Raw genomic sequence first — 12,513 nt, forward strand, 5'->3', positions numbered from 1 at the left:
TAGTACTTCATTTGTTTATACTTAGTTCACATTTAAAAGGTTTTCTTTGCAACCAAGAGAATTAGAGACTATATATTTAAGAGGAAGGCTTAGATTCATGCACACTATATTTTGCACCCACAGAATGAGAGTACATATGGCTATGCCCAAAAGTTGCATCTGTCAACAAATTCCATGTACCCATACTTTGCCTCTGTACTAATGTAACACTCAGTCACCTATTCCTGCCTGTCCTCCACCAGTTTTCCCTCTCCCATTACTGTCTGCAATCAGTGTATAGGTGGCTCTTGTTAGGAGTTTGTCCTAACTGGGTGTTCAATTTTCTTCTCAACTGCCTCCTATAAGTCAGAAGAGCATGTTCCGTTCAAGGATTTATTGCAGTGACTTCCTCAAAACTAATTAAAATTCAAATGGTCTAATTAAGCAAATGAAATTCTTTATAACATATCTAATCTGAGACTCAGCAACAGTTGTACCAGGTAGGTATTTCTTGGATTACTTCCATTGCTAGGGAGCACTGTCCTTTCTCCCATCTGACCGTTTTGGCTACTCGTCCTGTCAGAGACATCCTCCTTGGTCTTGGCCATTTCTGCTTCTCTTCTGTTTTCTTGCTCACGTTTCTTTGAGGTACCTAACTTATCATACCAAACTCCATGCTCTGTTTCAAAATTCATTCAGGACTGTATTCAGAGCTTCGGCTGAAGCATTTCAGAGTTAATTGTAAGTTCCACCTCACCACTCCAAATAAGCACCCTCTCCTTCAAGGCTGTCAACCTTTAGAGCTGGCCTTTACAGTCCTGCTTTGGCATGTTATTTGTCTTGGTTGGTGTCACTCTGAAACCAGCTCAGTCTGTTTATAAAAATACAGGGGTCATAATTCTTAATATTAATTCTATGCTGCATCCAATATGAAACATGGGCAGACTAACTGACCTGTCACAGCTTCCCTCACTTATGAACTCTGGTAATTATCTGTTACATAATACCAGTACTACACTGTTTCCTTATATGGTCAAAATTATGCAGTTTGTCATGGGCCTGCTATTTTTAACACAACAGCAAGCATAACTCTGCAGAGACACTGAATTATGGTCTTTAATTGTGGTCAGAACAGTTCACAGGGTTACAACATTCACTACACAAATGCATACAATAATTACCTTTAACTGAAACCCAGTCTCGTTCACCATTTCTTTCCATCCACCTTCCTAAAAATAAAAGTTTCACTTCAGTAAACTTCACTAATAAACATATGGCACGCACAGTCTATGTGAGACATGATAATAGTACCACTTCTACGCAGAAAGGACATTGGAGAATCCTCTTTGGGTCATGTGGGAACCACAAGCATCCAAACATGGGCTCAGTCCCACTCACTTGACCAAGTTCTAAAAAAAGGTATGTCAAGGAAATCTTCCTTTCAATGTCTGGACTTAGAATAATGGGTCTTTCTATACGTCAGGTTTTATGTTTACCCACCATTCCCTCTTTACAACTTTTCCTCTTCACTATGTGACACCAGCAGGCTGCATTATCCTGTGTACTTAAGAGGATTCTTGTCTGACAAGCAATTCACACTTTATAAGAAGAGGGGTAATGGCAGAGTCACTTCTTTAATGTTCCCAGCCACCACCAACACCAGGATTGAGACTGAGGTGAGGCCTCAATCTGCCTGATTTCTAGCTCATTATACGACTGGCTAAGCCATCAGACCAACAAAACCAAATGAATGAACCACTTTTCAAAAACAGTATACCTCAAAAATAGGGCATTTTAATTATTTTTTTTAAAAGTGTCTTAAGTAAGAAACTGAAGTAGTCAAGATGGCAATGTTCACATTTAAAATTTAAAACTGTTCTTTTGTATTGTCTGGGTAATTCAGATGATGAACATTCAACATATTAACAGAATGCTCCTCTTAATAACCCACAGCAGAATACTCTAAATGTTCTAAGCTGAACTGTAATAGAGAAACTTTCACAAATAAGAAACAATATTAAGAAAGCAGAGGCAAATACCATACATGCCACTTTCCTGTAAGTTTTAATTACATTTGTCTTCATCAGGCCAATCTTCCTGTGATGATCACTATAAGCAGTGACAAAATGTGATCCTAGACTTACACTAGATATTCAGTTGCAGGGTGATGGCAACAAAAAAAAGTTCAATCTTATTTGAGCAGAAGAAAGGAGACTAATTCTTATCAGACTGTACCTAGGATACTACACACAGTCCTGGACCCTGACTTTACAACAAAGACAATTCTTGACACAATGGAGTAAATTCAGAGAAAAGCAAGAAAAAAGGATTAAAGAGCTGGAGGAATTAATCATAAAAATGTAGGGCTGGAAGGGATCTCAGAAGAAGTCCAGCCGCCTGTAATGTATCAAGAAAGATTAAAAAGAACTAATGATGTAGTTTGTCAAAGTAAAAACTAAGTGGGAGATGGGAAAATGAAATAATTCAACCATGTAAATATCAAAATAGGCTTGAAGAATTATACTGTATGGTACAAGAGGGTATATATGTGTAATTATGAATCATGAAAAGTGTTCATTAATTTCATCCCAATGTGTAAAATGCAATATCACAACAACTAGGCACACAAAGCAATTAAAATAATAATATTACCTCAAGAACACAAAACTCTGAGTCAAAAAAGAAATTTCAGTCACAGCTTTACAACGTGACCTGAACATCAGTAAGTTCTAGTTTGGTTCTTCCCCCACAGTGGACACTCTAGGACTGTCAGTGAGAGCATTTCAGTTGATCACAACTGTCAGACTGGAGCATGAAATAGCCAAGATCCAAACCATGTAAGGTTTAATAGATTAGTCAGTTGCATCCAAACTGCCCACCCCCCAAAAAACCACCAAACTGGAAGTCAGTGCAATAAATGCTGCAAAATGTCTAATATGCTAAATATTTAAATTTCGTGTCAGGAAAGACTTCCTGAGTTACATTAAGTTGTGGAATAGAGTTCTAAGGGAGGTGGTAATCTCATCCCCTAATACCCTTAGAATGAGACTGGAAAAAGAATTTTAAGGCACATTGTAAAGCACAACTGTGTACTGACAGGAGGTAGATTAGATAATCTAAACACTCTTCCGCCTTTAATTTGTTAATGCAGAAGTAGAGCAGGCAATAATTTATAAGTCACTGAAGAAAAGCTTTCAGAGTAGCAGCCGTGTTAGTCTGTATTCGCAAAAAGAAAAGGAGTACTTGTGGCACCTTAGAGACTAACAAATTTATTAGAGCACAATAAATTTGTTAGTCTCTAAGGTGCCACAAGTACTTCTTTTCTTTTTGAAGAAAAGCTATTAGTGTTTAATATTTAAAAGCTGAACAACTAAGTAAAAGTGGAGGGAAGCACTTAGAAATAAAGAATGCCTTTCTACAATACCTGTGTTAAAAAGGAATAAAAAATTTTGTCCTGACAAATGATGGGATGCGAAGCCACACGTATTAGAAAGTTTTCCAAACCAATCCTTCGTCTTTCCACAAAGTCTGGATCCATGTTATCCGCTGATAACTTATGCCAAACAAACTCAGCCTGTGTGAACAGAACAGAATTAAGAGCAGCTAAATTTAGTGCTAAATGTAAGGCAAAGTGAGTTGAAGTTTCAACTGCCTTACCCTTTTTTCTGGCAAAGGTGGAACAACAATATGCGGATAGTTAACTAATAAATAATTCCTCAGCAACTCAAATTCACTGTATCGCCTCCAAAGGGAGTCTGGTGGGGAGCATTGTCCTTCAGTCTGTGACTCAACAGCTCTGAAAAACAAAATATCCCAACTGAGTGTTACTGATTTTTTCCCAAGACCATCAGTACAATTGTTACAATTCAAACACCAATTATATATATTATTTAATATATTATATATATTAAAAAAATCATAGTAACCCACTTATGATTACTTTTATAATTTAACATACTTTAGTATTTAAGATTATATTTTAAAAGGGACACCAAGTTATTTCACAAAGCTACCAGAACTTTCTTTTAAACCTACTACTGGTATAAGTATCCCTCAAGACTTTTACATTTACCAATAACTGGAAGATTTGAGATTCCCCTTTCCCCAGTTTTCCTGTTTGTTTATTCTGTGTATTTCGCTTCACTCTTCAGATAGTCAGTTAGGGCCCAATCCACCAAACAGTTATGCATATGAGTAACTGTACTCATGCGAGTAAACTTATTACTCACAGCAGTAAGCACTGTGGGTTCAATCTTCTAAGGACCTCTAGCCCTCAAGTCCCACAGACTTCTTGAGGAGTCAAAGACCCTCAGAACTTAACAGGAGTTTTTAGCACATTGCAGGATTGAGTTTTATGCTTGATATAAGTGTTCACTGGCTCAGCCCCATAATTAAAAAATCAGTTTTCCCTATTTGTTTGGATCTTCACACAGCAACTGGGGAGAAAACACATATGTAAGTGCAATTCTAAAGCCACAAAGATGTTTAAAGAGGCCTCAGGAATAAACGTAGTACCTGAAAGATCTTTTAAATTGACTAGACTTCAAGATGGTGTCCTTTTGATATTCAGACGATTTAAGAGTTTACAAATTAAAACAAACTGGCTAAAGGAAGGGTAAGCAGGTACAACATAAAAGTAAAGTAGTCAGCGCAACTGGTTAAATCTTGGTAATACAACCCTTCTCCCCACTCACCCCAAAATACTGTATTTTGTTATTTTCATTAGATACATAATCTACCCAACTGCCCCTCAGCTTTGCTATCATTAGTCAGCTAATTTATTGACGGCATCATGGTAGAAGCGCATCTTCAGATGGGATTTAAATGTGGAAAATGTAGTGGCTTTCTGAACCGGTTCTGAGGAGTGTTCCATGTGTGTAAAAAGCAGCATGGGAAGAAAGTGCAGAGATGGATGAAGGAGAAGCAAAAGAGAGAAGAAAACCCTGAGCTTTGTAGGAAGTAGTGTTAGTGACTCCCTGGCATTCTCTCTTTGAGTCAATATAGTAAGAGGGCATTGTGCCATTAAAAGCACTAATTTTTTTTAGAAAACATAAACCTGAGATCCTTACTTCTCGTGGTTATTCAAGAGTCCATGTCTTTGCAAAAAACAGTAACGTATTTTTACTTTGGTGCACTTTGCTAATTTCAGTGTAATTATATTCTACATACAGATTTAATTGAAAACAGTATTCGTCACTTCCTGTGATAAAACTGTTGTACAGTGTTGTCATGCACTTTCACACAGCTGACTTATTCAGTCCCAAAAGTGGCTGTATTTCAGTACTGGGTTTAAAGAATTTCTGTATTGCTACAGATTGTAAAGCATTCTGCGATCCTTTGGGATGAAAAACTATATATACATATAATGTATTAATAATAAAAGAAGTATGTACTAAATAACCCCCACCCCCCAACACACACCGGAAATTCTGCTATAATGCAATAGTACACGTTAGAATTTAACCAGAAAATATTACTGAAATGTTGCTCACCTATAAAGCACCATATAATGCAATGGTAGGCAACCTGCGGCCCAGAGACCGCATGCAGCCTGTCAGGGTAATCTGCTGGCTGGCCACTACACAGTTTGTTTACATTGCGCCGCCCGCAGATCCCAGTGGCCGTGGTTCGCCGTTCCTGGCCAATGGGAGCTGCGGGAAGCGGTGCAGGCCACAGGAATGTGCTGGCCGCTGCTTCCCTCGGCTCCCATTATCAGGAACAGCAAACCATGGCTACTGGGAGCTGCGGGCAGCCGTGCCTGTGGACAGTCAGTGTAAACAAACTGTCTCACGGCCTGCCAGCGGGTTACTCTGATGGGCCGCAGGTTGCCCATCACTGATAAAGTTAAATATGCACATGCAGAAAGAAAGTCAAAACAGGGCCCTCAATGTGCAGACCTACAGTAGACTTAATAAAAAGCAGTGATATTTTTAAGTGACTAAATTAAATTTTTCTAAGCAGCAGTAAATGCATTCTGGGAACTGCTGGTATAAACTTACAGTGAGTACTATTAACCCTGCCATGGGATTACCAGCTGTAAAGACTTAATAGTACTCGGCAGTACAGTGTAACGTTTCTTCCAGCAGATTTAAAGTTGTACAATGTCAAGTTTGAACCTGCTCCTATCCATTGTTTCTAGCTGTGGATAAAGATTTTTTTTAAATCTATACCACAAAGATCACTTTCTGAAACCTTTTTTTGTATATAATCCAATCAACTCTCAGTGCTATTTAAGACCTGGGTTTACATCTTCCACTTTCCAAATCTCTCAAGACCAAGACCAATAGTATCAGTGAGTCAGCACTGGAAAATCTGCACACCAGCTTGCACCTTTCAAGGGTGTCTCTGGATAGCAGCAGTCTTCAGCTAAAAACGTTGCTAATCCTTTCCCTAAATGAGCCATAAATATGCTTTTATATCATTAAAAAATTTATCTTCCCACAGAGACACTAGAAAGTCATCCAGGCTTTGGTAATACTACATTTATAAAGGCTGCAGCTGGAATTCAGTATGGCTCTCCATCACTCCTTAAGATAAAGTTAAGGAGTTTGTCTTCCATGTCTGGATCTGCCCTTAAATAATTAATAGACTAGAGCATGCTACTTTTTCCCCTTGTTCGTCAGCCTTCTAAAATAATTGCTCTGTTATACCCAGTGTTGCCAACTCTCACAATTTTATTATGTGTCTCAATATTTGGTGTTTTTCTTAAACCTCAGCTCCTGCAGTCAGGAGGACTTTTTCATTTAAAAAAAGTCACTAGTCCCCATGGTTGAGAAAAAGAGCCAGAAAACATGACCCAACTGTAATCTAAAGACTCATATCAGAAGGCTAAGAAAATGTACCCAGAACTTATTATTTTAAAAATATTTCATGATTTTCAGACATGACTCATGATTTTTGAATACCTGAAACTGGCAATACTGTATATCTTCTATTAATGAATCAGGAGGACAGTACTTTGACTTTTCTTAAAGCTTGCTTCCAAGATATCCATTCATTTTACTAATATTGAACTAAAACTCAAGACATCGAGTGGGATCACTTAGTATTATTTTACTCATGTCGTATTCTATCTAGGCATTGACAAAATGGTCCAAGTCACCATAATATTTGAATACTCTCATGTTAAGGACCGCAACCTTACCATGACAAGAGAATCATAGAATATCAAGGTTGGAAGGGACCTCAGGAGGTCATCTAGTCCACCCCCTGCTCAAAGCAGGACCAATCCCCAACTAAATCATCCCACCCAGGGCTTTGTCAAGCCTGACCTTAAAAACCTCCAAGGAAGGAGATTCCACCACCTCCCTAGGTAACCCATTTCAGTGTTTCACCACCCTTCTAGTGAAAAAGTTTTTCCTAATATCCAACCTAAACCTCCCTCACTGGAACTTGAGACCATCTTGTTCTGTCATCTGCTACCACTGAGAACAGTCTAGATCCATCCTCTTTGGAACCCCCTTTCAGGTAGTAAAAGGAGCTATAAAATCCTCCCTCATTCTTCTCTTCTGCAGACTAAATAATCCCAGTTCCCTCAGCCTCTCCTCATAAATCATGTGCTCCAGCCCCCTAATCATTTTTGTTGCCCTCCGCTGGACTCTTTCCAATTTTTCCACATCCTTCTTGTAGTGTGGGGCCCAAAACAGGACACAGTACTCCAGATGAGGCCTCACCAATGCCAAATAGAGGGCAACGATCACGTCCCTCGATTTGCAGGCACTGTTCCTACTTATACAGCCCAAAATGCTGTTAGCCTTCTTGGCAACAAGGGCACACTGTTGACTCATATCCAGCTTCTCATCCACTGTAACCCCTAGGTCCTTTTCTGCAGAACTGCTGCCTAGCCACTCGGTCCCTAGTCTGTAGCAGTGCATGGGATTCTTCTATCTTAAGTGCAGGATTCTGCACTTGTCCTTGTTGAACCTCATCAGATTTCTTTTGGCCCAATCTTCTAATTTGTCTAGGTCCCTCTGTATCCTATCCCTACCCTCCAGCGTATCTACCACTCCTCCCAGTTTAGTGTCATCTAAACTTGCTGAGGGTGCAGTCCACACCATCCTCCAGATTGTTAATGAAGATATTGAACAAAACCAGCCCCAGGACTGACACTTGGGGCACTCCACTTGATACCGTCTACCAACTAGATATGGAGCCATTGATCACTATCTGTTGAGCCCGATGATCTAGCCAGCTTTCTATCCACCTTATAGTCCATTCATCTAGCCCATACTTCTTTAACTTGCTGGCAAGAACACTGTGGGAGACCATATCAAAAGCTTTGCTAAAGTCAAGGAATAACAAGTCCACTGCTTTCCCCTCCTCCACAGAGCCAGTTTTTTCATCATAGAAGGCAATTAGGTTAGTCAGGAATGACTTGCCCTTGGTGAATGCATGCTGACTGTTCCTGATCACAGAATGTTCTATTATAAAGCTAGGCTCTGGTTGATTCCCATGAGAATCAATATAAACTAGGCAAGGGCATATTAAATTAGGAGCAGTTACATAAAAATGACACAGAAGGAGGAAAAACTAGAATAATACTGTGTCTAGATAATACTTAGCCCTGCCATGAGTGCAGGGGACTGGACTAACCTTTCGAGGTCTCTGCCAGTCCTATGATTCTAGAAGGCTGCAGAGGAGTGTCATTTGGACCAAGGACCTAACTGTTGTTTCTTCATTTCTCACAATACTCCCATTATATCAGCTTTGAAATGGACTGGTTTGCTCTAGCAAATATTCTTAAGGAATTACAATCTAACGTGCATTGTTCTTAGTATTCATCAGTCCACTTATGGGGGGGGGGGGGAAATCACATCTCTAAATGAGAGACTAAATTGAGAAATATTCAAAAAAAGGGGGGGGGGGGAAGTCACCTAAATCAACCCCTTATTTCCTACCCCCACAGCCCTCAACAGCAGAAGCACAAGCTTAGTCTACCTGCATGGAGAGAAGGAGGAATTACATATACTACTTAACTTACTGGTTAAGGAGTCTGCACCAAGACAGAGTACCTACGTTTGTGGAAGTTGTCTTATTATTTGTGTTATGGTAGCACCCAAAGCCCCAGTCACAATCAGGGTCCGGTTGTGCTAGGTGCCATATACACATATAGCAAGACAGTTTCTGCCCTAAAAAGCTTACAATCAAATAAGAATATAAGAGTAAACTAAAAGGGCAAAAGACAAAGGGTAGTGATCAGTAAGAATGACACAGATCAGGTTAGTTTCCTTTCCTTTTTGTTTGTTAAGGGGCAAAGAAGAAAGCGGGGGGGGAGGGGAAGCCTGGCAGCAGGAGGGTTGGGAGGAGGGTAGGGCAGGCAACCAACGACCACACAGAAAATAATGTCCAGATTTCAAATTGTGAAAAGCTGCCTGCTAATATCACAAGCATCCAGACACTAGGGCAGCATTTCTCACTTGCAGCCACCAGGGGCTTTTCTTGCAGTCACGGCCTCCTGGGCAGTGTGTGGGGGGGGGGGGGGAAGAGCAGCAGTGGTTGGGCCCTGCCCCCCTCTGCAGACACAAAAGCTGGAAGAGCAGGCAACAGGTGAGAGTTCCCCACCTTCCCAGGGACAGTGGGTTCGGGCTTCAGCCCTGGAATGGTGGGTGGCAGGCAGTAGGCTCCAGTCATGGAGCTTCATTCCCTGGCCGCAAGGTCGTGGGCTCTGGCCCCAAGCTCACCCCCATATTACTCCTGGGCTCTGCTGCCTCCCCCAGTGTCCCATCACCCCTGGCCCCTCCTTAGTCTATACTCACCTACCCATCCAGGGCTTAATTTGTCTCCGGACTTGCTGGGGCTGAGTAAGTCTGCTGTGAAAAGTAGTATCTCTATGTTAGTTAATATCTCTTTTCACAGGAGACTGAGTAGCCAGCAAGTTGGGTTTTTTTGTTTGTTTGTTTATTTGTTTTAAAGCAACCAAAAAACAAAAGAAACAACAAGAAAAAAGACAAGAACATGCAAAGTGCCTTATTTGTGTTTCTATTCTGTTTAGGTACAGTAAACAATAAGACAACTGTACATTATTTTTATTATTGAGTCTGCAAAAAAAATCCTACATAAATAAATTACAAAGATTTGGACATGTACTATATGTGTGCGTATTTATTTGTTTTTCCTAAAGTTAATTAAGTATTTTAGGAAAAATGTCAGAGCAAGAGTTGGTAGCCACACTCTGAGGCCACCAAAAATGTGTTGTGAGAACCCCTGCACTAGAGTCCTTGAGTACGCTTCCCCCATGCTCCCGCTATTCCCAAAGTAGCTGGGGAAATCCCAGTTCCTTCCTGGGGCTGCCTCTATGATTGTGGGGGGGGAGGGAGGGGCTGCCTCCACCTTGGAAGGGCTTGCTCCTTCCTCTATATGTCTAGGGAGGATGAATTCTCCCACTCACAAAAGCCTAGGTCTGAACACAGAAGCCAATGGACTGAATGCTCTCATCCCTAGAGGTGGTCACTCCAGATTAAGTATCGAGGTATACTGACATGACAGTATTCTGTGGAGATGACTTCAGTTTCCAGAGCTTTAATCAGGTACCCCCCACAAGCATTAAATTCCTTTACCATATTTAAAAAAAATAAAAATGTAATCCTACAATACTTATGCTTCTCAAGCCTATTATTCAACTAACTTTAATAATCGTCCTAAAGCATAAACTCTTTAACTAACATTTACAGTTATTCGTAGTTCAAAATATTCTTTGCTGCAGTGAACAGTTAAAAGACAAAACACTACCTATATTTTTCCCCCCAACTTTTTTGATAATCTAAGAAGAAATGGATGATATGTAACTTGATAAAATACACAGAACTGGAGAGTTTGAGTGGGATAAGACTGGGAAAAGTAAGAGCGGATGCTTTTGCAGAGCTGTGATGGACAAAAATCATACAAATCTTGATTGTGAACCTTCATCCACAGAATTGGCTTTTTCAAAAAGGTACTAATGAGGGACTGGAATTTTGTGGGGATGGATTTGGGAGAAGCAGGCAAGATGGGAGAAAGCATTTTTTAATCTTATAAAATATGTCTCCACATGGCTGCATTATGAAGCCATAAAATGTCACCGATTACAAGAATCCTTCTCCCAAGGAATTCATTCCAAAAGGAAGTAGAAATTCACAGAGGTACTCATTACACTTAATACCTTCATTACCATCTAATTTTTGAGGCCACATTATGAACTCCATCATAAAATGCAAGTATTGTAGACCCAGCTTCAATTAAGATCATAATCATTTGTTGACATTCAATCAAACTTTTCAATTTGTTTTGGTTTTAAAAATACAATATAATGCTTGTACAACGTTCAGATAGGAAAACCATATGTTTCTGCTCAAAGTACAGTTCTAACAATACACTTTATTCATTGGCTGCCTGGAAAAAATTAAATGACAAAAATGAAAACCTTCAACTTTTACCTTCATAACTGATGTTATCATAAGTGATTAGGAGATTAGGTTACTCTAAAAGCCACATTCCTTTACCCTAATTCAAAGCGCCAATGTGTAAAATTTAGCTCATCTACTTAACTTCTTCCCATTTGCTATATAAACTAATGATCTGAAATGAGCCATTAAACAACTCTTAATGTAATACGAAGAGAAATTACTGCAGGAATCTTAAATGAGAAAGGAAGGAAACATATGAGCTTTATTTCCTTGTAAAACCAACAGCCCCCTTTAACCGTTTAAGCTACATGGTTAGGTTTTGCCTTTGATCTTTCAGGACTGGAGCAATAAATGACACTGTTGCTTCACTGAAGCACACCGTGTTGATCTTCTATATAGATGCTGTATATGTGTACCCTTTAGAAGAGTCATGCAGTCCTTCCTTCACTACCTCTCCAAAAATGGATCTCTATATTGGGATCTCATGACAAACAGAATAAAACCATTGAGATTCAGTAATGTCAAACACCATTTGCAAGTTACTGATCACAGTGTGCCAAAATATATTGATAAAAGGTAGTTTTGTTGGCAGAAAACACTTTTGCATCCCAAGAATCACCAATTGGCAAAAAACAAACAACCCCCCCCCCAAAAACAGGGTTAACAGGGTTCATCCCCCTAAATCTCCTGAATAAGAATTTAGGACAAGGGTCAAGTCAACACATGGACTGAACCTGAACCTGTGCCTCCAGCAGTGGAAAGATATTTAAAAAAAAAAAAAAACCATACAGACACAGACTTACCAAGTTTAGTTTAGTATTATCTTAGATTTAGCAGATATTCTTACTATATATCGTGAATAGTCATCCTGCCTAATGGAGAGATGCATACTTTGTTACTTTTCTTTTTAGTAAAGACTTCATTCTATCATCTTTATAGGTTACATCATACCTATTTGGGAATATGCCTTCATCATAAAATCTGAAAACCTATGTCAGTGCTGATGTACTATATTGCCCCCATGCAATAATACAGAATTGTGAAACTTACTTTCTGTTCCACGGAGAAGACAGAAACCCTCACAATACTGTGGTGTAGGGGATAGAGGAGGAGCCAGCAGGCTATGGATTCCAGGATCACTTCTCTCACTATC

General features: G+C 39.7%; 1 protein-coding gene across 1 annotated transcript in view; it reads right to left on the reverse strand.

The window, feature by feature from the left end:
* Positions 1 to 12,513, reverse strand: part of SNX4 (sorting nexin 4) — a 57,984-nt gene that overhangs the window by 32,571 nt on the left and 12,900 nt on the right. Inside the window, exons 3-5 of the mRNA XM_038420968.2 lie at positions 3,637 to 3,775; positions 3,404 to 3,553; positions 1,161 to 1,208 (exon numbers count right to left, since the gene is read on the reverse strand). Of these exons, the coding sequence (XP_038276896.1) occupies positions 1,161 to 1,208; positions 3,404 to 3,553; positions 3,637 to 3,775 (337 nt within the window). The remainder of the gene's footprint in view (positions 1 to 1,160; positions 1,209 to 3,403; positions 3,554 to 3,636; positions 3,776 to 12,513) is intronic.

This window comes from Dermochelys coriacea, chromosome 11, assembly GCF_009764565.3.
Source record: "Dermochelys coriacea isolate rDerCor1 chromosome 11, rDerCor1.pri.v4, whole genome shotgun sequence".
Lineage (NCBI taxonomy): Eukaryota > Metazoa > Chordata > Testudines > Dermochelyidae > Dermochelys > Dermochelys coriacea.